This window comes from Ursus maritimus, unplaced genomic scaffold (assembly GCF_017311325.1).
Source record: "Ursus maritimus isolate PB19 unplaced genomic scaffold, ASM1731132v1 scaffold_14, whole genome shotgun sequence".
Classification (NCBI taxonomy): domain Eukaryota; kingdom Metazoa; phylum Chordata; class Mammalia; order Carnivora; family Ursidae; genus Ursus; species Ursus maritimus.
The window spans coordinates 53,090,086-53,117,723 of NW_024423786.1; the positions used below are offsets into that span (position 1 = coordinate 53,090,086).

General features: G+C 53.6%; 1 protein-coding gene across 1 annotated transcript in view; it reads left to right on the plus strand.

Annotated features, from left to right (window-relative positions):
- MLLT1 (MLLT1 super elongation complex subunit) overlaps window positions 1–27,638 on the plus strand; it is a 65,177-nt gene that overhangs the window by 26,489 nt on the left and 11,050 nt on the right. Inside the window, exons 4-6 of the mRNA XM_040629495.1 lie at window positions 18,617–18,760; window positions 22,107–22,232; window positions 26,210–26,764. Coding sequence (XP_040485429.1) covers window positions 18,617–18,760; window positions 22,107–22,232; window positions 26,210–26,764 — 825 coding nt within the window. The remainder of the gene's footprint in view (window positions 1–18,616; window positions 18,761–22,106; window positions 22,233–26,209; window positions 26,765–27,638) is intronic.

Below are 27,638 nucleotides of genomic sequence, written 5' to 3' on the forward strand. Positions count from 1 at the left end.
GGGATCACGCCCTGAGCTGAAGGCAGACACTTAACGACTGTGCTACCCAGGCGCCCCTCTTTGGGGATTTTTTTATTCACAGGGAATATTGGTCTGTTGTTTTCTTGTGGTATCTTTGCCTTTGATATTGATGTAATGCTGGCTTCACAGAATATGTTAGGAAGTATTCCCTCCTCTTCTGTTTTCGGAAGAGTTTGAGTAGAACTGGTGTTAATTCTTTGAATGTTTGGTAGAGTTTACCAGTGAAACCATCTGGTTCTGGACCTTTCCCTAATGACTAAAGGCGTTGAGCATGTTTTCATATGCTTATTTGTCATTCTCTCTGAGGTGTCTGTTCGAAGTGTCTGCCATTTTCTACAAGTTGAGTTGTCTGTTTTCTTACTGAATTTGTGAGATTTCTTTATATTTCTGGATATCAGTCCTTTATGATACTCATTTGATGGCTTGTCTCCTTAGTCTCTCAGCAGTGTCTTGCAAAGAACAGAAGTTCTTGATTTTGATGAAGTCCATTTTATTGAGTTTGCCTTTTCTGGTTTGTGGTGTGTGGGTGTTTGTGTGTGTCTGTGACATAGTATTTGCCATTTTAGCCACTTTTAAATGTACCATTCATCGGCGTCAAGTACTGTACAATACTGTGCAACCATCACTACTATTTCCAGAGCTTTTTGATCATCCCAAGTAAAACCAAGCCAGTGAAATAACAACCTCTCCTCCTCCTGCCCCTGGTAGCCTCTGTTCTACTTTCGGTCTCTGTGAACGTGCCTGCTGTAGGTAGCTCAGGCAGGTGGAATCGTACAGCACTGGGCCTTGGTTAGTTGGCGCTTTACTGAGCGTCGTGTTCTCAGGGCTCATCCGTTTTGTCGCGCGGGTCAGTGCCTCGTTCCTTTTTCAAGCTGAATAGTATTCTGTTGTGTGGACATACCCACCACATTTGGCTTTTCCATGTATCTATCTATAGACGCTTGTGTTGCTTCCACGTTTTAGCTACTGTGAACACTGCTGTTAGGAACGTGAGTATAGAAATATCTCTTTGAGATCCTGCTTTCACTTCTTTTGGGTCTATATCCAGAAGTGCCGTTACTGGAGCATATGGTAAATCTATTTGTAATATTTTGAGGAACCACCATGCTGTTTTCCACTGCCGCTGTACTCTGGCGAGGTCGTCGAGTGCAGTGGCCAAGAAAGAATTCTTGAGACGTTGTATGGTGCAACTTAGTAAATTTATGTAAATAGCGCAGGGACAGGACCCATGGGCAGAAAGAGCTGTGCTTCTGCTGTATGAAGCTGGTGGTTATATGCGTAGTGCTCCAGGGGGAAGGGACATGCAAGGAGTATTAGATCATAAATGTCTTCTTCAAATTTCTACTCGTAAAACTACTTTTGCAAGATTTCTCTGGCGCTTATCACTCAGTTCCACGTTAACTATCGGTGAGATGCATAGGCAGTCATGAGACCCTTGCGGAATGTAGCAACCAGCACGTATCTGATCCTTATCAGAACTATTTAGACGTCAGCCTTCCAGGCTGAAGGTGAACATTTTTCTGCTTCTATCCCTCATCAGTATTGAAATTTTAACAACATGAAGTCTTCCAGTCCACGGACATGGATGTCTTTCCATTTATGTGCTCTTTAATTTCTTTCAGCAGTGTTTTGTGGCTTTTATTGTACAAATCTTTTACCTCCTTGGTTAATTCCTAAGTATTTTATTCTTTTTATTGCTATTGTAAGTAGATTTGTTTCCTTAATTTTGTTTTCACTTTGTTCGTTGTTAGTGTATAGAAATGCCATTGATTTTTTTGTGTTGATTTTGTATCTCATAACTTTGCTAATTTATTTATTAGTTCTAACAGTTTGTGTGTGTGTGTGTGTGTGTGTGTGTGTGTGTGTTTGTGTGTGTGTGGGGGGGGTGTCTTAGGGTTTTCTACATATAAGAGGTTATCATCTGCTAACAGATCATTTTACTTTTTCCTTTCCAACTTCGATGCCTTTGTGTTTTCTTTTCTTTTTCCTGCCCAGCGCTCTGGCCACGACTTGCAGCGCTATGTGAAATACAAGTGGTGAGAGGCGCCCTTGCCTTGTTGCTGACCTTAGAGGCAGAGGGCTCAGTCTTCACCACTGTGTGTGGTATTGGCTGTGGCTTTTCCATATGTGGCTTTTATGATGTTGAGGTAGTTTCCTTCTGTTTCTAGTTTGCGGATTTTTTTTTTTTTTAAATCACAGAAGGGTGTTGAATTGTGTCCAGTGCTCTTTCTTTATTTAGAGATGATCATGTGATTTCTGTTCTTTTTTTATTTTTTATTTTTTTATTTTTATTTTTTTTTAAGATTTTATTTATTTATGTGATAGAGAGACAGCCAGCGAGAGAGAGAACACAGCAGGGGGGGTGGGAGAGAAAGAAGCAGGTTCCCAGCGGAGGGGCCCGATGTGGGACTCGATCCTAGAACGCCGGGATCATGCTCTGAGCCAAAGGCAGACGCTTAACGACTGCGCCAGCCAGGCGCCCCTCTGTTCTTTTTTTAAATATTGCTATACCTCAGATAATTTTATACTTAGGAAAAAAGTATTTAATGATAACCGATAACCTAGGCCAGGGGCTATGTAGCCCCCATGACCCTCACACAGCCCCACAAAGGGGTAGGTTCCGTTTTACAGGTGGGAAAATGAAAGATGAGGGAAGTGAGTCTGCCCAAGGTTCCACAGCTAGGGTGAGGGAGGGCCCAGAGCGATCTGCTCTCATTTTCCTCTCTGAGTTCGGCCCTCCCTTCTATTCTTTCTCCTGGCACACTGTTCTTTTGCTTTTCCAGGGTATTTAAATGGATACGTGTTTATCTGTCTGATGTCTGGCCCTCCCACTAGAACGTAAGCTCTCGAGGGCAGCGCCCCGCCAGTCTCGCTCTCTGCTGCGTACTGGCCTCCAGCACAGAGATGGCACCGGGTAAATATTTGTGGAATGAGTGACTAAATGGACGGACCAGATGGATTTTGGAGGGGCAGTTGGGGGCGTCAGGAAGGCTTGTGACACAACAGCATCCCCCACCTTTTTAAAAACTGAGATGAAATTCGTAGAACAATTAACCAGTTTCAAGTGAACAATTCAGTGGCGTTTTAGCGCATTCGCAATGTGATGCAACCACTACCTGTACCTAGTTCCAGAATACTTTCTTCAGCCCAAAAGGAAAGCCTGTCCCTGGTAAGCGGTTGTTCCTCATGTGACCTTTGGTGTCTGGCTCCGTCCAGTCGGTGGAACATGTGTGAGTTCATCCACATTGTAACATGTATCAGAGCACCGTTCTTTTGCACGGCTAACATTCTGCAGTGTGTCCCAGTTCGTCTCCCCATTCATGCGCCGATGGACATACGCGCTGCGGGCAGTTCTTGCTGTCGTAAATCATCGGCGGCTGTGAACACGTATATGCGTGTGCTTGTTTGAACACCAGTTTTCCGTTCCTTTGGGTAGATGCCTAGTGGAGTCGCTGGGTCATATGGTATTTCTGTTTAACTTTTTTTTTCTTTTCCTTTTTCTCTCTTTTTAAGTCATCTCTACGCCCAATGTGGGGCTCGAACTCATGACCCTGAGGTGAAGAGTCGCACGCTCTTCCAACTGAGCCAGCCAGGTGTCCCCATGTGTAACTTTCTAAGGGACCACCGAACTGTCTTCCACAGTTGCTGCACCATTTTACTTTCCCACCAGCAGTGAGTGAGGGTTCGAGTTTTCTCTGCATCCTTGCCAGCACTTCCTTCCTTTTTTTTACTTATTAGTGTTTCCAATCATAGCCGTCCTAGTGGGTGTGAAGTGGTATCTCATTGTGGTTTTGAATTGCATTTCCAAAGTGACCGATGAGGCCAGGCGTCTTTTAGTGTGCTGGTTGGCCAGTTGCAGATTTTCTTTGAAGAAACATGTATTCCAGTCTTTTGTTCATTTTTTAATTGGCGTTCTGTCTTTTTGTTGTTGAGTTGTGAGAGTTTTGTGTACATTCTGGATAGGTCCCTATTTTTAAATGCCAACAGCAAAGCACGTTATTGGGCAGAATGAGTGGACAACATGAACGTCCCTGAGTTGGGAGCTCAGGGTCGTCTAGGGGGATCCAGACAGTTGCCCTCTGATCCCGTGTTGACCCAGAAGCCTTATATGAGCTGTGGTTGATTTATTCCTGTGGAAAATGAGCTAGAGCATTGGTTGTGGCCTGGGAGAGCTTGCTCGGGCTGACCCAGGACAAGGTGGCGTGTTCAGGACAGGTGAATGGATTCCTGTGTGTCCTAGGACCAATCAAGTGAGTGGAGTTTTGCTGAAATGCTCCCTTCATATCTGCATGTTGTCTTAGAAGTGGCCAGATGCATTTGAAGCCCTTCTCTCTCTCTCTCTCTTTTTTTTAAGATTTTATTTATTTGACAGAGAGAGCGATAGAGCACAAGCGGGGAGCAGCAGAGGGAGAGGGAAAAGCAAACTCTCCACTGAGCAGGGAGCCCAGTGAGGGGCTCGACTGCAGGACCCCAAGGCCATGACCTGAGCCAAAGGCAGACGCTTAACTGACCAAGCCACTCAGGCACCCCCAAGAAGCCCTTCTTGTTTCAGTGTGTGAATTACATTTCATACAGTGGCTGTCCAGTAGAAATATATAAGCCCCCTGTGTAATTAAATTGTTTTTAGTAGCCACATTTAAAAATGTCAAAAAAGAAGCAGGTGAAATTAATTTTAATAATGTAATTTAGTTAGCCCACTATGTTTAAAACTTTATCATCTTAACAGGTTATCAATATTTTTAAATTCCTGAGATATTTTGTATTCTTTTTTCATACTAAGTCTTGGAAATTTGGTATGTGTATTACATGTCCTGAATCATGTCAATTTGGACATGAAATTCTATCAGAAAGACTTGATCTGTATTTATTCCATGTAATTCACATGCGAAGAAAGCAGTAGCTTCACAAACTCGGGTTACTCCAGATGCACATAAAGGGCTCTCAGTAACAGCTGTGTACGGACGAACTATCTCACAGTCCAAGATTTTTTTTTTTGTAACTTTTAATTTTGAATTAATTTTAGAAACACAGAAGAGTTGCATATACTGTACAGTCTTCATGTTCTCCACACCCCGCTTCCCTAATGTTTATGTTTCCCATGACCACGGCACACGGTATTAATTTGGATTCAGACTTCAGAGTTCCCCGTTTCCTAGTGTTCTTTCTCTGTTCTGGGATCTGCTTCAGGATCCTACCCTGTGTTCAGCACCATGTCTCTTTTGCCTCCTTCAGTCTGTGCTGGTTTCTCTGCTTTTTCTTGTCTTTTCTGACCTTGACGTTTTAAAAATACACTAGCCACGCATTTTGAAGAATGCCCCTCAACTTGGGTTTGTTTGGTGTTTTCTCATGATTAGCTGGGGTTGCAGATTTTGGTAAGAACACTGCAGAGGTGAAGAGCACCGCCCCCCCATCACATCGTACTAGGGAGGACCTGATAGTGACTTGACTTATTACTGGGGACGTTAGCCTCGATCCCTTTGTTGAGGTGCTGTCTGCCAGGCTTCCCCGCAGTAGCTACTATCTGTCTCTTTCCATACTGTGCTAGCTATTAGAAGCGAGTCAAGTCCAGCCTACACTCAAGCAGAGAGAAATTAAGCTCCACATCCTGGTGGGCGTGATTCAGACCACCATGGTGACTGGTATCGATTTGGAGGAGATACTCTGACACTACGCAGTTGACCTGTTTCTTTTTCACGTTTCTTCTAGTTTTAGCGGTCCCTCAGTGGTGTTCTATGACGATCTATTTCCTTCATTTCTTTTTTTTTTTTTTTTTAAGATTTTATTTATTTATGTGACAGAGAGACAGCCAGCGAGAGAGGGAACACAGCAGGGGGAGTGGGAGAGGAAGAAGCAGGCTCCCAGCGGAGGAGCCTGATGTGGGACTCGATCCCAGAATGCCAGGATCACGCCCTGAGCCGAAGGCAGACGCTTTAACGACTGCGCTACCCAGGCGCCCCTCCTTCATTTCTTTCATTATTCATTGGAATTTTTCTGTACGAAGTGTTGTCCTTTCTCCCCCATCTATGTACTTATTCATTCGTTTATTTATTTCAGTATGGATTTGTGGATATTTGGTTTTTTCTTTGGATTATGATCCAGTCCTATAATTATTATTATTTTCAAACTGTTCTCACTCTGGCCAGTGGTACTTCCCTCAGGGGCCCCCTGTACTTTTCCGTTCATGGTTTTCTGGGTCCTTCCCTCACTTCTAGGCATCACAGGGTGCTCGAGCTTGCCTTGGGTTTCCCTGCCCCAGCCCTAGAATCAGCCATGTCTACAGGGGCCCTGATCCCTGTTACTAAGGAGCGGGGCATAACAGCCAAGGTCTGGGAGTGAAGTGTGCTTTTGCTCCTGGGGCATCAGTGTGTTTGGGCCTGTCCTGTGACAGAGCTGGGGAGTATGTGCCCATGTCCAGCTGGCCCCTGAATGGCATGGCTTTGAACTGTGTAGGTCCACTTAGATGTGGGTTTTTTTTGGATAAACACCATTCAGGACCATAAATGTATTTTTTTTCCTTAATATTTTTTAAATAATATTTTCTTTTCTCTAGCTTACTTTATTGTTAAAGAATACAGTATATGATAATGTAACACTGGTCAATAGGAGGCTATTAGTTGTTAACTTTTGGGGGAAGTCAAAAGTTTATATGTAGATTTTTGACTGCTGGGGGTGGGGTGGGGGGACATCTCCAGCCCTAACCCCTGTGTTGGTCAAGGGTCACCTGTGCTCACCACCCCCACCTGTGTGATTTCTGTTTCCGTCTGTTGGCACGTAGATCTCAGTAACAATCAGCTCATACCGATGCCTCCGGCTCCAGTCAGTCTTGCACCAACAAGCCTTTTCTAACATTCCTCCGTTGCTTAGTTTAACTTTCTCTGGAGGGAGAAACCTGACCCTCATTATCCACAATATATTTGCTTATTGTTGAACTCCAGTGGACTGGGAAAGTAGTTTCCGAATTGCTGACCAGTACTCCTGGGAGAAGTAAATTTACCAGCTGGAATATGGTGTCTGTGTGTAGTTTTTTTGGTCTTGGGCCTTCTGGTGTCTGGCGAAAACACAGCTTCGTCACTAGGTCATTTATGACAGCTCTGTCCCTCCATCTTGGCGGTGTGGTTATGTCTACATGTGTAGTATGGTTAGGTTCGTTCGTCACAGTCTACATTCCATCTTGGACCCCTCCTCCGGCCCGTCTGGCTATTATTATCGTTTGGGTTTGTTTTCAGTGAGACTCACTCCGGGTTTTGACATGCGGTCATGCGTCCACCACAACAGTGCCCGCGGAACAGTTCCAGCCTCCCCCAAGCCCCCTCGCGCTGTCCCTTTGAAGTCAGTCCCCTTCCCCCCTCGTCCCTGGTAAGCGCTCATCTGTTTCCCATCCCTGTAGTTTGGCCTGTTCCAGATTGTCGTGGAAATGGAAGCACACAGCATGCAGCCCTTTGTCTGTGCAGAATGCGCTGAAGACTCACCCGCCGCTGCCTGAACGCGTAGCTCATTCCTTTCTATCGTGTGGCCGCGCTGCGGTTCGCTGGCCTGTTTGGGGCGTGAAGGACATCGCAGTTGTTTCTGGTTCTGAGTGATTATGAATAAAGTTGCCCTAAACATCCCCAAAGCCGTTTTTGTGTGAACCTAAGTTTTCAGTGCACGGGGGTAACGATACCAGTTGGTGTGGGGTCGCTGGTCGCTGGAGCAGGTGTGTTCGGCTTTATAAGACGTTCCAGACCCTGGCTGTTCTCGGTGCTCTGCATCCTGGCCTGCGCTCAGCACGGTCGCTTGTCTCCATGTGCTTTTCTCAGGGGGTTGTGTGTTGTAGCTCTCTTTTTTAAAAAATAGCTTTATGGAGATACAATTCAATACCATATAATTCATCCATTGAAAGTGTACGTTCCATTGGTTTTCAGGATATTCACAGTTGTGCAACCATCACCACCAGTTCCAGAACATTCCCTCACCCACAAAAAAACTGTCACTCCTCCATTAGCAGTCAACTCCTCATCCTCCCTCCCTCGAGTCACTCGCAACCACCAATCTACTTTTTAGCTGTAGATTTGCCTATTCTGAACCTTTCATATAAATGGAGTCGTGCAGTATGTGGCCCCTTCTGACTGGCATCTTTTATTCAGTGACATGTTTTCAGAGTTCGTCCACGTTGTAGCACGCATCAGTGCCCCATTCCTGTTCATGGCCGGATAGATTCCATCGTACGCATGGACCACATTTTGTTTTTCTGTTTGTCAATTGATGTGTTGTTTCCACTATTAGCAATTTTGTGTACAAGTTTTAGTGTGCATAGATGTTTTCACTTCTTTGGGGCACATCCATAGGAGTGGAATTGCTGGATCATGTGGTAATTCTAAGTTTCGGTTTTTGAGGAACTGCCATACCTTTTTCCGTAGCAGCTGCACCATTTTACATTCCCACTAGCAGTGCGCGGGTTCCAGCCTCCTCGCCCGCACATCCTTGCCAGCACTTCCTGTCCCTTTGATGCTAGCCGTCCTAGTGGATGTGAACTAGTATCCCTAAACCTAAACCTAAATTCCTAAACCTAAATCGTTAGGTTTTGATTTGCATTAACCTGCTGGCCGATGACACTCAGCATCTTTTCGTGTGTTTGTTTGCAATTCGTATATTTCCTTTGGTGAAATGTTAACAACTTTAGAGGTTGTTTTTTGTTGTTGTTAGTTGGGTTGTTTTCTTATTGTTGGGTTTTAAGGGTTCTTAATAAACTTTGGATACAAGTATTTTATCTTGTATTTTATCTTTTTGAAGGACTCATTCAGAAAGAGGAAAGGCTTCCCTTAGGAAGCCAGGTTTGCTGAGACTTGGGGATGGGTGGGAGTTGGCAGGGTGGAGAGGACCAGGAGACACCCTTCCAGGTGAAAGTGTTGCAGGATTTTTTTCCTTTGTCGGTGCCCACGGTTGTCACACCACTTGGAAAAATGAAGAGGTAGACCAGACAGAGTGGTGGGCAGCAAAGCAAGGTTTATTGAGCGAGAGCAAAGTGATGGTACAAAGCTCCCAAGGAGGGAGGGGACCCGAAGGGGTTGCCACTGGAGTTTCTAAGTCTAGGGGTTTTTGTGGGCTTGTTGGTGGGCTTTTTAATCTGATTAACCCTCCCTGTGCCTTTCATCCTATCAGATTTTTGTCACCTATCTATCATATGGGGAAGGGGGAGGGCTCTTTCCAGGATGGTGTAAAATCCTCCTAAAGGTGGTTCCCTTGGGGCGGGGCGCTTGTCCCTGCCTGCCTGCCTTCCAACTATCCTTCATCAAAAGCAGCAGCACTATGGATGTGGAGAGTCGGGGCACTGGGGTTCCGAAGGGAGGCTGCGTGGTTGGAAGGGCAACTCAACCGAGGCACATTGGGAAGCCACTGGAGTGTGCCACTTGCTTCGTAAAAAGCCCTCTCGGGCCTGTGTGTGGGGAGTAGGGGTGCTGTTAGACCCTGAGTGAAGGGTCGATCCCTCTCATGCCTCTGGGTTCATCTGCCTCTGGTCAAGGCTCCAGAATGCCCAGCAAAGCGCCCATCTCATGCCCATCTCAGATTGTGTTGTGGTGGCACGGTCACATTACAGAGCAGATCTGCTTCCGTGTTTCCCGGAAGTAATCCAGTGGCTGCCAAACAGGAAGTACTTGTCTGTGTCCCAGATGGGGGGTGGGGCTGGGGAGCTGGAGCTTTAAAGTGTCCACATGGGAGGGAGGCTCCAGGGCTTGGTCTTGGGTATGGTGTGCAGGTGTGGGGGACGGGCCTGGGGGGCTGCTGCCCCTCCCTGAGCTGTGACCCCTGAGGACATGACCTGTGCCCTTCCTTCACACCCCTCCCTGGGCTAGGGCCAGCTCTTGCGGGTTCCTTCAGTTTTGCCAGTTGGTGACCCCATGATTTACCTGCTCGTGTTCAGGGCACATGGACCTTGGCATGGAGTTGCTGCTTTGGTTTGGTTTTGAGTCATTAGCTGAGGCCGGCGTCTGGACTCGGTAGTTGTTCTAGATCTAAGGCATTGTTTGATGTGACTTCATTTTCCTTGGGAATCCTCTTAGATCTGTTTTTTTTTTTTTTTCAACGTCAAGCTGGTTCCTCTTAGTCCTGAGTTTCTGGCTTGGAGCGATTGGCAAAACCGAGAGGAGAGAAGGGAATCAGTTGTAAATGGGAATGAGAGGTTTTCTACGCCCAAAGCGACTGCTCTTTCATTTCTGCTGCCATTCCGGCTTGGGGCCAGCGCCCTCGCCTGCGCCCTGTGAGTGTTTGTTAGGGAGTGAATGCTGGCCTGGGCTCATGTTGGTGTTGACCTTGCAGCTCGACTGTTTCGTGGTGAGATGTACCGTCGTTGTAATAACACACTCTGGGAGGAGGAAAAACCTATCAGGTGTGCACGCTGACTTTAAGAGAGAGCCCAGTTTTCAGAAGTGGCCAAGTGTAAACAAGTTCATTTTGGTTATTTGCTGCTAATATTAGACATCCTCCCTGCCCTCCACCCCCACCCCCTATAACTGCCCTATTATTGGACAGTGCGCCCCAGCCGTCACTAACTCTCCGTGGCTTTACTCAAATGCTATTATCTGAGGTCACAGGAAGGGCATTTTGGTACATTTTATTAGGAAGTTTGCATGAATTTATTTGGAAGGGTTTTTTGGTTTTGTTTTAAAGTAAGTTAAAACAGTGCTTGCCAGCTTCTGAGCCATAGGCCCTCAGAGGCATCTTCTTGGACACATCCTGGCTGACCTGTGTTCTGGGGAAATACCCATGTAGACAGTGTGGTAGGATCAATCACAAGCTGGCGGTGGTCCCGGGGCCACTGAATCCTGCGCTCTTCTGCCCCCCGCCCCCCCAGTGGAAAGGGCCCTGGCCTCCAAAGACCCTCTCCCTTGGGCCGGGCGGGGCTTTTTCCACCTGCCCTCAGTTTGTTTACTTACTTTTTTATGATTTCATATTTTTTTTAAATTAACATATAATGTATTATTTGTTTCACTGCCCTCAGTTTAAATTGAGACTTGGTGGGTGAGAGCTGGTCTTGAGTGATTGGGTGGGGAACTCACATTCTCCCCTCCCAGCTTGCCCCCTTCTAGGGGCACTACCATCTCGGCCCTTTGCCCATACGTGGGTCAGCTTTTGGAGGTCTCTGTAGAGCTCAGGAGGCAGGCAGCCCTCTGCAGAGCCGGCTGCTGGCGGGTCCTCTGCACGGGGACAGTTGGCTGGTGGATGCAGCCCAGGGCCCAGCCTCACTGGGGTGGTGCCAGAGAGCCAGAACAGAAGAGACATTGTGCCCGAGACCCAGGGAAGGGTCAGGGGGCTGCCGAGTTGTGACAGGCCGCATGAATGCCAGCTTGCTGTGTGGCTCGGATTGTCTTTCCCTGTAGTGGCCTTCTGTTCCTCCATGTGGGACCCCAGAAGCACCTCTCTTTCCTAGAGGAAAATGTCTGGAGCAGCGCAGAGAAGCACCTTGAAAGAGCAAATGTGCGTGAGAAGAGGCTCAGCCTGACCCCAGGACGCCAGGAGGGACAGTCTGCCCTCCCTGCTCTGGGCTTCTTAAGAAGGGGTGGAAGAATCGGCCTGGAGTCAGCTTCCCTGAGAATCTTTCCTGACTGATGGGTGCGCTTCCTGTGAAGATGGGAATCACGTAACTGAGTCATTTGCACTGTCACCCCCAAAGTGAGGGAGGGGTGCAGATGAGTAGGGTTGGACAGGCCGTAACATTAGCCCACCTCTGTGCTCACTCGGGGTGAGCTCTGGGCTCCTATAGCCTCAGTTCTGACTTGGAGAGAGGTTGTCCTGTGTTCATGGCAGAGCAGTTGTGGGGAGGACAGGAGGGCCCAGACTGATGCCACCTTACTGGCCAGAGCCACAGGCTCTTCTCCCTCCTTCCCTTGTACATCCAGGACCCTGTGGTTTGATTTCCTCCTCTCATTGAGGCTCAGAGAGGTGGAGTGGCTTGTCCAGGGTCACACAGTGAGTTGGCGGCAAAGCTGCTTTGGCGTGCAGAAGGTCTTGGACCCCAAAGCCCACAGTTTTCAGCCCACATTGCACTATTTTCCTTAAGCCTTTTACAGTCATTTTTCTGCATCTAACTACAGAGGTGATGTATGTGGGCTGCAGGGAATCGGAGTCCTCTCTCCAGTCTGTCTCCTTGAAGTAACCACTATAAGCAATTAGTGAAGTCCTTCTAGAAACAGTTTTTTCTGTGGGGGTGCATGTGAGAGAGAGAGACAGGGAGGGAGGGAGGAGGGAGATGCATTTTTAAGCAAATACCTGTGGACCTCCGACATCAGTACCCCTAACTCTACCTCATCCTTGATCATGGCTGCGTGGCACACTGTCTAGCTTAGACCGGCTGTAATGTCCCTGGTGTCTCCTGTTGAGGGACGCTGGGCACCTCTAGGCCTCTCACCTTAGGAATGCCTCAGTGACCTTCCTTGAACATCTAGAATCCTGGAAGTGGAATTCCAGGTTTGGTGGTGTTTGCTGTCCACAGTGCTCCCCTTGCTCTTTCCTGGGCGGGGGGCAGTCTCGTCGCCCCCATGCAGTCCCATGCAGGCGCACCGTGGGAACCGGGGGGCCGGGCGTGGCAGAGCTGTGTCCACAGGAAGACGCCAGAGGCTGTGGTCCGTAGACTCGAGTGCCTGACGTGGCCTTGACAAATGATTAAATGCCACCAAACCTCAGTTTCCTCTTGTGACGTATGGTGAGAGCGGTGACTAACTCCAAGAGCATTTGTGAGCATGAAGCCAGGTGCTAGCTAGGTGACGCTAGGACCTGGCCCCAGGGATGGCTCCCTGAGTGGTGCTGGTGGCCGCTTGAAGCCAAGAGCGAATCATTCACCAGGTGGCCAAGGAGGATCCCAGGGGACCCAGGGATGGAGGGTTTTGTTGGCCTTATCTGGGCTCCATGAGGGGCCCTGTCTGTGCCCTTGTCCCAGGTACCAGGAGAGAGTCCGTTCGTAGTCGGCGGTCGCAGATACCCAGGTGCAGAGCTGTGAGTGAGGCTGGGTGGAGCCAAGCCTGCATGTTAAAAGTCTTTTAACGTAGAAAACTTGAAAGTATCTCCCGAAGTGGAGAGAGTAGCAGGGCAGCCACGCACAGCACCTCCCCCACCCCAGCAGTTAACGCTGGGCGCTGGTGTACATACGGTGCTGTTCTCATTTCTCGCCCTGGCATTATTTTGAAGCCAGTCCAAGACATCTTGTCTTTTAATCTGTAAATATTCCGGTCTGTGTCTGTAAACGGTAAGACTTTTTAAAAAGTATCTAACCACAATGTCATCATAGCTGGGAACAAACAAATTAACAATTCTTAATATCAAGTGCCCAATTATGTCAGGTTTTTTTATTATCACATATATATATTCTAATAATTTGTTCAAATCAGGATTCAGATCAGGTCAGTGCATTGCTGCTGGTTGCTGTGTTTCTTAAGCTTCTTTAAATCTTGTGTCTCTCTCCATCTCTCTCTCTCTTTCTCTCCCTTGCAAAGCATTGTAAGAAGCTGTTTGGTTTGTCCCTTGGGGAGGTTGCTGCCTGCAGCCCTGTAAACTGGCGGATAGATAAAGGGCCCTGATCAGATTCACGTTTCATTATTTTTTGAACCCTGGGACCTTCTAACAGGGGAATGCCAGACAGACCCTGAAAGGGAAGTGCGGGCAGGGCCCAGATGGCAGGGACATAGCCCCGAGGCCCTCCTCAGCTGGTGCTTTCTGGGTCGCCCGGAGTCTGGCTGCGCACAGGGTGGGGCGGTAAGCCTGGGGGTCCTCCAGCTCCAGCCCTGCCAGCTGCAGGAGAGTGTGGGGCCCAAGGTAGCCGAGGGGCAGCAGCCGGAAACCTCAGGTCTGGTCAGCCAGCCCCACGGCTGTGGGTCATTGGCCTTGGCGTGGGCCCCGGCGGGGCCCCCGTGGCCTGGACTGCCCGAACGCTGTGGGCGAGTGCACACGCACTCAGCTTTGGCATTGGCACCAGTTTGGCCAGTTCCTCTGCATCTTAGTTTGCTGAGTCTGGAGAGAGACGCTGGCCTGTGGCCAGTATCCTGGACAGTGGGTGGCTGCCTGCGGCCTGCACTGAGGACGTGTGAGGCCGGCTTCGGCTGCCTTTGCTGAGAGTGGGACACATGTAGGGTCTGGCTGGAATGACAAGGACTCCTGGGACTGTGGGCCCAGCACACCCTGAACTTGGCTGCTCCTCACTCAACGCGCTGCTGGCTCTTGGAGACGTTGCCGTGCCGCCTGCGTCTGCTGAGCAGCAGGCTGGTTTCCTGGGCCGGGGGCGTCGTGGACTGGAGGTCTCATCCAGAGGGAGCTCTGATCAACGCCTGGTGACGCCCACCTCGGCTGCCAGCAGCCGACCCAGGTCAGCAGAGCTGGACACACTGTGGGTGCTGGGGGACGGCCTCCGCCCAGCGCATGTGCTGCGTGCCCAGCTCTGGGGAGCCCGACAGCGCTCTTCCTGCTTTGCTGCAAGGGCCCGGGCTTCCAGAGAACACAGGCCGCCCAGAGTGAGCCCCGGCTTGCGGTGCACCAGCCGTGTGGCACCAGGCAGCCCGCCTGCTTGTTCAGTTTCCTCATCCAGGAAATGGAGCCACCGAGAGCACCCGTGTTGAGGGCTGTGAAGCAGTCGTATGTGTTAAGTGCTTGGAAAAGTGCTTGGCCACGGTGAATGCCGGGCACCCCGGGCTCGGCACCAGGCCTTCCGCTTCGCTCCACCCCTGCGTGCGGTAGATGGAGCCACAGAGCAGCCCTCCGGCATTCCCGGGAGCTCCTATTTTCCTGCTGGCGAATCCTGTGGCTTCCATCACCATCTGTCTGCTGGGTCTCCTAGAGCTTTTCTGGTGAAAGCGATAGCTTCCCTTTCTCGACGGCACCGAGCTGAGGCGATTAGCTGCCCTGTCTCATCAGATACTCCCACTTGTAGTTGAAGAAACCGAGGCTTAGAGAGGGCAGGCCTCCTGACCAAGGCCGGGCAGCCGGTGAGAGGTGAGCCCTCCGGCCTGGGCAAACCCCGTGCTCGTGGGGGGCTGTCAGGGATGTCCAGTTGCCTTTCCGCCGCCTGCTGGCATTGCCGAGGCGCCCGGCCACCCTCCCCTCCCTGACACGCTCCCTTAGCCGAGTTCCTTCATGGGTGCGGCGTCGTTGCACTGAGTCCACTCACAGAATTTTCGGGGAAATAGTGAAACATACTACAGAAGTAGGAGGAGTGCTTTAAGGAGCCCCCGTGGCCATGTGTGGGTCCAGCACTCACCGCCTGTAGCCCACTGGGGCCGTCTCTGGCTTGGGTCATTTTGAGCAAACCCCAGACATCGTGATTTCATGTGTCCCTGTTTCAGCATGTGTCTCTAGAAGATGAGGACTGCTTTTTAATAATAAGATAATTATACCAGTATCATACCTACAAACGAACGATTACTGAATATCCAGGATCTAGAGAAGACCAATGTGTTGTGATTCATAAGTTTGTCTCTTAAGTTCCTTTTACTGTGAAAAGGAGTAAAGAACGCAAGAGTCTTCCTCTACCCTTGCTTCTCTTTGCAGTTTGCTTGTTGCGGAAGCTGGGTCATTTGTTCCGTGGAGTCTGGTGTCACCTGGCTTTCTGTTGCTTTTGTCCCTGGATGCTCGTTATTTAGCACCGTCCTCGGATGTGTGTACTCTCGTCAGTTTGAACTTGACTCTGGAGCTGAAGTCCTCCGTGCAAGGTGGCGCGTTGGCCTTGTCTATGGCCTGTGTTTGTGAAGTCGGCCGCAGTTGAGGGACATGCCCCGATCACTGACCCACGAGGAAGTACAGAACAGCGGTGTCTGCATTCCTTCTGCACGCAGTAGCTGGCGGACATCCATGCAGTCTGCCTCTCAGATTGCTGTGTTTACCTCGTGGAAAAGCAGAACAAATGCTTGATGTGGCTTGTTTGTTTGTTTGTTTGTTTTCTCCCTTTATTTGCCAGGTTCAGACGCTGCCCCCTGTAGTGACATGCTGCAGGCCAGAGGGTGTTTGCTTCCTGGGACACAGATCTGGGCTTGCTCTTTCTGAGCCCAGATCCCCCTGTAGACACCTCTGCCCCAGGATGTGGCCAAGCCCCTCTCTCCAGGTCACCTGTTGCCACCGCCGTCCCCCCTCCCATTGCAGCTGTAGCCATATGGACTCTCGGGGCTCTAGAAAGGACTGTGCTGTGGCCTGTGCAGCTTCTTTCCGCCCCCTTCTTGATTGATTCATGGCCCATCTCTGAGCCTGGCACAGCCTCCAGGGAACCTTCCTGGCCCCCTCTCCACCCCTACTGTTGGGTCATGCTCCATTCTTGCCCATCTTAACATTTCTTTCTTTTGACAAAAATGTCCTGAGTGGAGGACAGGGATCCCCACAGCCCCTGCCTCCAAGGGGTTCCCAGTTTGGTGGGGACACGTCTGCACTGTGACAGGTGCCTCCATGAGGTTGGCACAAAACTGTGCAGGCACAGAGGGGAAGGCAGCAGCCGTATTCAAGGGTGTAGCAGAAGCTGATTACAGGGGCTTCCTTCTCTTCCTTAACAGGAAGTTGGAAAGCAGCTGGCTGATGGCCCTGGAACAGAGATCCGCATGGCTTTCCTCCATGCTCTTCCCAGGATTGCTGACCTTCCAGCTAGGCAGGAGGAAGAATGATGCTGAGCCTTTCTCTTTACACTTAGTGTTTGACTTGGGAAGGCAAGCGCTCCCTAGGCTGACCTCATTACACTTCATCACTCAAACCAGGCCACGTGACCACCTCGGGCCAGGGGAACGATTTCCAAGTCTGCTTTAGGTGGGCCGGGGGTGGAAACCACTCTGGCTGACCCTAAGGGCTGCTGGGGGCAGGGTGAGGCCGGTGTTACCTCACTGGTTGGCATTGCCTTGGGAAGGCCTCTTTACTTGTCTTCTCTGCACTGGACTTGAGGCTCCCGGAAGGCAGAGTCTGTGACTTTCATTCGACAGGTGCACCTTCTACCTGTGGCCTAAATGGGAGGGGGGGGGCAAGTTGTCCACATGCAACTGCAGGACCCCACTCCTGTCCCCTTTATTCAGAAGCAGGCACAGGGCCAGCCAGGTTTCCACCCCCCAGGCGTCGCCCACTCATCAGAGCTCAGAAAGCCCCGCATGGGTCATGTAAACCATGCGACTGCTGGCTGGGGAGACGGAAGAGGAGGAGGGGGGTGAGGCAGCCCGAGCACCTGGCTGCGGTCGGAGTAGAGGAATGAGGCTCAGCCCGGGCCTCTGCTCCCTTCTCCCCCCAGAACTGTGACCCTGCTGGTCTGGGTGGAAGGAGGGGTGGAAAAAAGGGAAGCGTGGGCATGCCTATGTGGGAGGCTCCGTGCTTCCCTTTTGCTTCATTGCCCCTGACTGCCCCATCCTGTAGTGAGAGTACCCTGACTCCTAGGGTTTTCTCTCCTGCTGGAGAGCATTTTTGAAAATTGCATATAATTCACATACCAGAAAATTCCCTTGTAAAGCATCCAAATTCAGTGGTTTTTTAGTACATTCACAGTGTTGTGTGGCCATCACAGCTTTCTAATTCTAGAACATTCCATCACCATAGGAAGCATCTGCATCCCCATCAGCAGTCATTCCTCATCGCCAGGCCCCGGTTCCTGACAATTGCGAGCCCCCTTCCCATCTGTGCAGGAGCCTGTTCTGGGCGTGTCACACATGTGGACTCACACCCCGCGTGGCCTTCTGTGTCTGGTTCCCTCCCTGAGTGTCGTGGGCTCGGGGTCTGTCCCCGTAGCAGTGCGGGGCAGCTCCTTGCTCCCGTCTGCAGCTGAGTGACGTGCCCACGTGTGGAGGGACACGTGATGTTGACCCGTTCATCTGTCAGTGGACACTGGGATTGCTTCCACTTTCGACTGTTGTGAATCCTGCCATGCTACGGACATAGATGCCCCTGTGTTTGTGTGAACATGTTTTCATTTCTCTTGGCTGTGCATCAGGAGGCATGTATGGAGCGGTTACTCTGCAGTAAACATGGGGAGGGGCCCCCAGAGAGCTCTCTGGAGTGACGGCACTGGTGACAGTGTGCTCCACGTCCTCACTGCCATGTGAGCTTTCCCACTCTGTAAAAGAATCGCTGTGCTGGGGGCTGGGAGGTGTTATCTCGTGGTTCGGATTTGCCTTTCCCTGATCATTAGTGACATTGAGCATCTTCTCGTGTGCTTGCTGGCCATTTGGATGTCTTTGGAGCCATCTCCCCCTTCCAGGAAGGGAGCATGGGGTGGAGACTGTGGGATCACGGGCCTCGGGGCCTGGGGTCCGTCCTCCGTCCTGCCACTCCTCAGCCACGTCTTCAAGCCTCAGTCTCTCCGTTTGTTGATGGGTGCCATGAGGGTCGAAGGGGAGGGTGTGTGCCATCAGCAGGAATACTTCCGGTCACCGTCCGAGAATGTCATTCTTAATGATTTGTGTTTCTCTGTGGAGACTGCTTTGCTGGGTCCAATGCAAATAGTAACTTATTTTGGATAATGGAATAGACGAGAAGGAGGCACGCGAGGGAGAAGCAGGTAAGGGACTGAGGGGAGGGAATCGGAGGCCCAGCACAGGAGAGAGAAGGGGCTGGTGGCGGGGAGCGCATCTTGTGGCTGCCCGCCCCTCTGAGGTGAACTTCCTTGTTTTCTTTGTTGAAGGAGGAGCCCAGGAAGGTTTGCTTCACCTATGACCTGTTCCTGAACCTGGAGGGCAACCCGCCTGTGAACCACCTGCGCTGTGAGAAGCTCACCTTCAACAACCCCACCATTGAGTTCCGATACAAGCTCCTGATGGCTGGCGGGGTGAGTGCCCCTGCGCAGACGGACGCTGGAGAGGCGCCGGCCGTGCGGTCGTGCCTCCCGCGTGGCTTCTTGTGTTGAGCGGCCTCGGTGCTGGGGTGCCCGGGGGTCTCCCAGGCACGTCTCTCCAGGGTTGGTTGGGTGCCTGAGACCCGGAGGGGCGGCCTGCACGGGCAGCACCTGGCCGCCCTGCGTGGGATCCAGGTGTCCCGAGTCGGCGCCGGGGCGTTGTCAGCTGTGAACGACTAGTGACTACTTACCCCCAGAGTTTCCTGGTTGACTGTGGTTAATTAGCATCTTCCTCCATGGGAAGGAGGGGTGGGAGGAATGGGCGCGAGGCCAGTCCATCAGCCTGGCGAGGCGCAGGAGCCAGCTTTGAACCGGATTGGCAAGGCTGTGCCGGGGCTGTGTCATCTGGGGAAACGGCAGTGGCTCTCTGCGGGGTTCCCTGATGATGCGCATTGCCTGGCAGTTTTGTCCTCGTGAGGCCAGACAAAGGCGTTAGCTCTCAGAATGCAGGCCTCTGAGGGAGCCGTGTGGCTGGGGATCTGTGTGTGGTGGCCGAGTGCCGGGAGTGCAGTTGAGAACCGGAGCAGGGGCGCTTGGTGTGGCTGGGATGCTTGGTGGTGGAGGAGGAGGGGTGCCTGGCAGTAGGCTGGACCACGTGTGCTGAGGGAGGGCCAGGCCGAGGACACGGGACGTCCCAGAGCCACCTTTCAGCGCCCCAGCATCACTGAGCGTTTGCCTAGCGGCCAGCCAGGAGGCTTCGGGCCAGGGCCGCGGGTGTGAGTGCGTGTGGCGGGGCAGGCCCACCTCCCCAGTGAACAAAGGGGTTTGGGTTGAGCTTCTGTAGGCCTCCAGAGCAGTCCTTGCTGTTTCAGTTGGAATCAGTTCACAGAGACATTTGTCCTGAAGTTTGCCTGGGAGCTCTGGAAGAGCCAAGGAGGTGGGGAGGGCTGCTGGGGCCAACAGTCCCCCCCAGCTCTGCTTCTCCACCTTCTTTCTGCTGCCGGATATTTTCCGAAGTATTGTTACCCAGAGGCTCCATAGTCAACATTTCTTTGGGAGACACATGTGCACTTAGCATTCCTGGCCTCTCAGAGCTCCGGGACCAAGGGACTGTCCCTCTCTGGCCCCTGCATAAGGAGGTTTTCTTTGCTAAGAGGAGATGAAGGCTCGATGTGCATCACCAAAACATATAAAACCAGAGGGCGGAGGCGGTGGAGGGGGAGAGGTTGGGAGTGCAGGTCCGGGGAGCCGCTTGGGAAGGGCCAGTCCTGCAGGGAGGAGGGAGAGTCCGGCAGGTGGTCTCTGCCTGGTGCTCTTCACCCTGGGGCGGGCTGCCCGGAGAACGGACTGGTCGGTCAGGAGCTTTCTCACCCTTCGGGGCTGTGGTCCTTTGGGGTTTGCCCTGGGCTGATGGCAAAGCAGCGCTGTCTGGGCTTAGGAGCCGCCTGAGACCTTGATGGGATAATGGCTCCTGACACGTGAGTTGCGGTCCTCGTGTGCCATTCTGGAGCGGAGTGCCCCCACTGGGGCTGGCATTTGTCATCCTGTGGCAGATGACCGTAGACCCGCCTGTGTTGATGTCGGGGCTGGAAGAACTGGAGTCACGACTCGATGAGACGGGCCTTCCTTGCTGCCCCTGCACCGGCAGCCCCCTGGAGCTCTGTGGTTCCTCGCCCGAGCTTCAGGCACCTCAGCAGGGACCAGGTTAGCTTTGCTCCTGCTAGATGGTCGGGGCTGTGCCCTTGGCGCTGTGTCTCGTCCTTTGTGCCGTTGGCAGTTGAGCCGCACGGAGTAGAAGCTCCTCCTGCGACTGAGGGTCTGGATGTCCATCGGGGGTGATGGGTCCTTGCGAGGCTCTGCGGCATCGGTGGCAGCAGAGCCGCTGGTTCACGTCACCTTCTCAAAGGGCTGCTGTTACGGGGGAGGGACAGGAGACGCGTTCGCTGCGTTGTCCTGGGGCTGCGTCTGGCTAGGACGTTAATTCGAAGGGAGAGAGGAGACCTGAAGGCTAGAGTGGAAGGAAAAGCAAGTGAAGGAGCACTGGGACCTGTCTGTGCCCCTGGGTTGGGTTGTCGTGGCTTCTTTGTGTCCCGTGAGTCCTTGCGGAGCCTGAGAGTGCGTTGTTCTGCCAGAGGTCCGTGCTGCTCAGCGGGGCTCTGGGTGTTGTGGGTCGGACTGTTGTACTTGGATAGGCTCTGGGGAGCGACTGGGGCCTCTGGCTTCGCTGCCTTGGAGTCGGGGGTCCACGGGAGGGGCACGAGGGGCTTCGCTGCCCCTGCTTTCAACTTGGTTGTCCCCTGATGCCAGCCTCCTCAGAGGAAAGGTTTGGCTTATCAAAGAATCCCAGGTGCTCAAGGTTATTAATGATGCTTCTTCTACTGAGCTAAATGCTTCCCCCCCCTTTTTTTTAATGTGCGCTTTATTTTTTTGTTCTGTCTCGTCGCTATCTGGAGGGCTCCCTCTTTGTGGCTGGCTGCTAGTCGCGTTAACTTGTAGAGTCAGTATTCGGACAACTCGCCCCCAAGCCTTCTCTCCTTCAGCAGGTGCGGCAGGAGCCTGGGAGCCGCGCTGGACCCGGCGGGTGTTTCCCGGGAGCACCTCCTGGCAGGACCCCAGGCCCTTCCTCCTCGCAGCAGTTGGCTAACCGAGCGGGGCGCTCGCTGCCCTCCCCCGCAGGCTCGTGCTGCGGCTTTTGCAGAGAGCTGCGCCCACCCCCGTGCAGTTCTCTCCTGCCTCTGCCTCCCATGCTGCCGATTCAGTCACCTTCACCTGCTTGACAGCGGAGGCGGGCTCTCGGGCCCCCTGCCCCCGGAAATGCGGGACCCAGCAAAGTCCCCCATGCGCACGGCCATCAGAAGTTGCTCGCTCCGCCACACGGCTGCCCAGTGTGGGTGTCTGGCTGGCCTCTCGCCTTTCCAAACGTGCTTCTGGTCCTTCTAAACTGCAGCGTGCAGGTCAGCTTGGGCCACAGCTGCCTTCTCGTGCTTCTCGGCACACTCCGCGAGTCTTCCTGGCCTGGCCCTCCTGTCCGCCACGCTCCGGGCTTTCCTTCCAGAGGCCGTGTGGCCGCACCTGGGCCCAGTCATCCTGGGACCCCGGCTTCTCTTCACTCTCCACCTCGAGCCCGCTTTGCTCCAAGCACTTGGCCCCCAGCCTCCCATAGAGGACATGCCTTTGATTCTTTTGGAAAAGTGGAGCTCAAGTCCTCCCTTGCCCCTCGTCCAGGAGGCAGCTCCCACAGCCTCTGGCCATACTCCTACAGGCTGACTTCCTCTTGCCAGTCAGAAATCCAGCCTGCCTTCTTGCTCACTGATAACGTCTGTCTCTTCTTTATCACTAGGTGATGGTAATGCCCGAAGGAGCAGAAACGGTGTCCAGGCCCAGCCCCGACTACCCCATGTTACCCACAATTCCACTCTCTGCCTTCTCTGACCCCAAGAAGACCAAACCGTCCCACGGCTCCAAGGTTAGTGAGGCGGAAGGCCCAGTCACATGGGAGCACTGGGGCCCAGTGGTGGGTCCTGGGCTCAGGGCGCCCCCTCTGCAGAGCTGGACCTTCCGTTCCCAGACTCGCTCCCTTGGCATCTTCCTCTTCGAGCTCTTTGCTCTACCTGGCAGCTCCCTGACACTTAGGAGGGATGGCCCCTGCTGGATTGCACGGATAGCCGTGTGATTGCAGGCTCTTCGCCCTCTTCCTCTTAAGGACAGAGAGCCTACCCCATCCTCGCTGCTCCCACTGTGTCAGTGGGCCTTAGGACTCCTCAGACAGGACCCTGAGAGTCTCGCGTGGTTGGGGGCCATGGACAGAGTGTTTCCACCCACGGCCACGGCTGCCCGACTCCCAGGCCGCCTGAGCGTGGCCAGGATGCCCCATCTGCCAGGACTGGGCGCCTCCTCCCTGGGCTGTTCCAGGCTTGGCCTCTTTCTTTGGGAGCAGCTCTCAGCATAGAATGCTTATTTGGGGGAAGGGCCAGGTGGGACGATGTGGTGAGAAGGCTCATTTCCCCCAAGAAGACACGCTTTTGTCATCTTGTCTGAGTCCTGTTGGACAGGCAGCATTCTGCCTTCTTGAGACCTCTCTCTGAACTGTTAAGCAGTGGCTCTGGAGCCCTTCGGATAGTGTCCTGATATACATATAAACTCATGAGCATGCGTCCTGTTCCCCTGAAGCTGCCTACATGGCTCTGTGTCCCTGAGGTCAAGCTCATCTGGTGCTCAGGGCACCTGCTTATCCTCCTGCTACTGACCCCACAAGTTCATCTACTTCTCATCTTTGCATTTCTCTTGCTTCATTCACTTGGTGGGTGTTGTGGGCTTGGAGCACCCCAGGTAGGACGGGTTGAGCTCTCAGGCTGTCTTACAGCTTTCCTTATCAGCAACACTGGAGGAGAGCCGCATCACCCAGGCAGGGTCTTTCTGGCACTTTCCACGAGGCCAGGGGGTTCTGACATTCCCAGATTTGTCTGACTTAAGCTCTCCAGATGTGTGTGGTATGGAGTGCAGCTCTGGGGGTCTTCCCCATGCCGGCCTCCTGGGCCTGTCCTTCCCTGAACCGCGTGGAGGGTAAAAGGAAGAAAAATTCTTGCTGGAGATCTTGGTGCCTTTTCTCTCAGCCAGCCGGAGTTATTTGGGACTGTGCAGAATAGAAGAGTAGGAACTGACGTTTCTTCTGTATGTGTCACTTGCAAGCCACCCACACCCCGCGAAGAAATGCTCTCCTGGGTGGTCAGGACGTCACAGTGGCTGGCAGGGCTGCCTCTGCTGGGGCTGCTCGTGGCATCGCTCGCCAGTGTCTTTGAGATCCCCAGGAGCCCCCAGGCCAGAAGGGTGGATCTGCCAAGGTGGGCAGGGTTCTCTCTCCCCTCCTCCCTGCCCCAGGCTCTTTCTCTAGCCCCCCAGGCAGCGTAACTGAAGAGGCGCCCGCACAGGTTTCTCGGGCAGTGAAAGGCAGGCTCTTCTCTGCTGATAGTGCTCCAAGAAACCGTTCTGCTTGTGAGCCAGCAGTCTCACTCTGCTCTCCTCGGACGGCACAGCCTGTGCACCCGCCTCTTTCTCCAGCTGAGGACCTTCCTTTGGGCACTGGCTGTTCTCCCCCAGATTGGTTCTCTGCATCCTGGAGCCCAAAGGTCTGATTGGCCAGGCCACATACTCCGGGCAGAGGGGGCTGGGAGGGAAGGGGTGGGTTCTCGCGGGGCCTTGCCCACTGGCCTGCGGACTGCTGGAGAGTCTGGCTGTCGCAGCCCTCAGTGGATCATTCCCTGACGGTTCTGTCCCTAGAGGGCACCGTGGCAGGCAGGAATCGGAGCCTCTTGGGAGAGGGACGGGGGACCCCCTGGAGACTCCCACTCCATTAAGGGTGGTTCCCTTTGGCCCCTGCCCGTCAGCTCCCCTGGACTGCACACGTGTAGCTTCAGGGGCACCTGCTTCTCTGTCTGATGTCAGCCACTTGGCCTGGTTGACCTTTCTCTAAAACTTGGTTCTTAGCCATTTTCGGGTCATTAACAGCTTTGAGAATATGACTGTGGTGAGTCCTTACCCCTGGGAATATCTATGTTATGCTCAAGTTAGTGTGTGATTTCAGAGGGCCCATGGTCTGGGGTCCCTGTGCAGAACCCCCGGTGAAGACCCGCTGCTCCAAAGGCTGCTGCTAGTTGTGCAGGCCCTGGGCGGCAGCGGAGGCGGGGTTGACCCCAGGGCTCGGGGGTGGGGTGATGGGAACTACATTGGAGGCACTGGCCAACAAGCCTGTTGGGTGTGCTTTGCCTCACCTCTCGGAGCTCGGACCAGTTACTGCAGCCCAAGCAGGCACATGGGCACTGCAAGAAGAGGCCGGAATCGCATGTGGAGTTTGCTTCTTGCCTCCCTCCTTGGGAGAGCAGCTTGCTGGGGAATAGAGCCCCATTCTGCAAGCCATCTCCAAGGGGGCTGCCCCATTGGACGGGCCGCTGGGGGCTCGTGGCATAAGCATCCCTTCCCCCTGCCCTGGTGATGTCAGAGCTGGGGCCAGGCGCCCCAGGCGGTGTTTCTCCAGGGAGGCGGCAGCAACCCACGGCCACGTGGGGCTGTCCCCGAACCTTTGGCACTGACGTGGGTTATCGATTTGCAAGAAGACGGCGACCCAAGTGGATCAGAGGTGGTCGAGGCTGCGCCGTCTGTCCCTGTGGCTCTTTGCTGGGAGGGTCCCGTGTGGGCTGAGAGAGCAGCAGGGGCTTGCTGCTGGGGGTTATCCTGGCGTGCCTGCTCTCTCCTACGTGCTCCAGCCTGTACCCTTGGCACTTGGGGTAAACCGGTGCAATGTGGCTGCCTGCATGGTACAGGTCACCCTCTGGTCTGGCTCTTTTGGTTTCCTGGTGTGCTTTGCTCTGGAGAGCCTCTGGGCCCAGCTGTGCACCTGGCCAACTGAGTAGGGGCAGAGCCCTCAGCAGCTGACCCCAGCAGGCACCTGTCTGGCATGCCCGGATGTACAGGGCAATGGTGGGGTGTTGATAGGAAGGAAGCCCGAACGAGGTGTCACATGGGGCTCCTGCCTGCAGACTGCACCAGCTGCTTTGGGGGGGGTGGCAGTGGCCACAGCCCCCTCTTGGTTGAGCGCTTGCTGCCTGCCGGGCCCTGCACCATTGCCCAGTGAGGTAGGTGGTCCTGCCCTTGTTCGGAGGAAGCCCAGGCTTGCAGGGTTGGAGCCCCCAGCCCAGCCTTCTCAGCAGCCTGGCTCAGGGCCCCTCTCTGCCTCTGTCCCCAGCGGGAGCTCCGTGACCTGGCAGACCGATGCTAGAGTATGGGCTCCACCCTCAACCGTCTGAATTTCCAAGGTGGAGACCCAAGAGTCGTTAGGTGTTTTAGGAACACTGCCCAGGTGGCTTTGATTCCGAGAGGTCTAGGAGCTGTTCTGCACAGTGCCTGAGAACCCAGCAGGTGCTCAGTAAAGGCTGACCGTGGGAATCAAAGAACAGCTCTGCTGGGCATGCACTGGGGCTGGGGTGGGGGTGACCAGGCAGGAGGCACGCAGGCTCTGTGTGGGGACAGAAGGGGGGGGCCTGCCTGCTAGTGCCCCCTCAGCCCCCCCAATACCACACGCAGCCTCCACTCCCCTGGGCCACCGGGAAGCTGCGAGGTGTTGGACGGGAGTGGGTAGATGTGGCTTGCCTGTCTCGTATCTGACTCACCGTGTACTCTTCTTGAATCCCTCAGGGAATGTCAGTTCAATTCAGAGGGGAATCTTAGCCTGCAGTCGCCCGGGACCTGCTGACACTTCCTAGTAGTTTAAAGGGACAGCTCCATTTAAAACTCTCACCTGCTGCCTTACTTTTTCGCTTTATGGAAGATTTTCTCTAGCTGAGTCTGAATCAGGTGGATTATACTTTGTAGGGGTCGGGGGAGGTGGAGCAGGGCGACCCCGAGATGCCATTTGACCGTGTCTCTCCCCCTCCTGCCCCGGCATTTCAGGACGCCAGCAGGGAGAGCAGCAAGGCCTGTAAGACCCACAAGACGGCCAAGGAGCACCGGGAGCGGCCGCGTAAGGACTCCGAGGGCAAGGCCCCGTCCAAGGAGCCAGAGCGCGAGCAGGCCAGGAGTGCCAAGGACGCCACGCGGAAGCTAGGCGAAGGCCGGCCGCCCAAGGAAGAGAAGGCCCCACCGGCCAAGGCCGCATTCAAGGAGCCCAAGATGGCTCTGAAGGAGACCAAACTGGAGAGCATGTCCCCCAAGGGGGGGCCCCCGCCCCCACCCCCACCCAAGTCTTCCAGCAAGCGGCCGGCCGCCGCTGACTCACCCAAGCCCAGCGCCAAAAAGCAGAAGAAGAGCAGCTCTAAGGGGTCCAGGAGTGCCCCCAGCACCTCGCCCCGTACCTCGTCTTCCTCCTTCTCGGACAAAAAGCCAGTCAAGGACAAGGGCAGCGCCAAAGGGGAGAAGGTCAAGGCTGAGAGTGAGCCCAGGGAGATCAAAAAGCCCCCGGAGGTGGAGGAGTCCAACTCGGAGGACGAGGCCTCCTTCAAGACAGAGGTGAGGCGGCTCCTTCCCCCGCCTTCCCCCCCCCCAACCTCCACCCTCGTCCTCTCTCTCCTGGCTCTGAGCTGCCTGAAACCTTGTCGGCCCGGAGGTTAGATGAGGAGGCTGGGATCCGAGGTCCCCACTTGCTCTTTGTAGCTTTGGGCAAAGCTCTACACCTCAGTTTCCCCTTCTGTCAGGAGACTCTGGAGACCGTGGTTAGGGAAAAATGGTTTTGTTAGAGTCTGATTGTTTGGTACTCGGCTCAGAGTTCTCTTCCTTGGGCAGCCCCTGCATGGGCCAGGTTCTTGGTGGCAGATCGTGTGTCACCGCTGCCCCTTCCCTGGCCACCACAGGGCCATTTCATCAGGGGACTCGCTCCCTCTGCTAGTGGGGCAACCCCGAGTGTCTTCATCGCTCTTCTGGCCTGGGGGCTCCCCACCCCTCCCACCACCTGCTTCTGTGCGCACACACTGGGGCTCCTGCCACAGCAGCTTTTCCAGGCAGTTCTGAAGGCTGCTCTTAGAGACGGCAGAGCCCCAGAGCAGCCAGTGGCCAGGTTGCTGCCTGGGGAGCCAGACCTTCCTGGGGCCGCAGGTGGCAGCCCCATCTCTGAGTACTGTGTGACATCCAGGAGTCAGAGGACAGGTGCGTGGCCAGATGGGTCGCCGAGTGACCCGCCCCCCCGTGTCACCAGTCCCAGCCGTCAGTGCCTTTTTTTGTGTTTCCAAATCCTCATTCACTCTGGGAGGCAGAAGCCCTGCCTCCAGTGTTGCTGCTCAAAGCTCTGCTGAGACTTGGAGAGTGGCTCCCAGAGACCAAGCCACAGGTGATTGTGTCAGCAGCACCAGCGTCTCGAGTGTGTGGCTTCCAGGGGCAGACTGTTGGA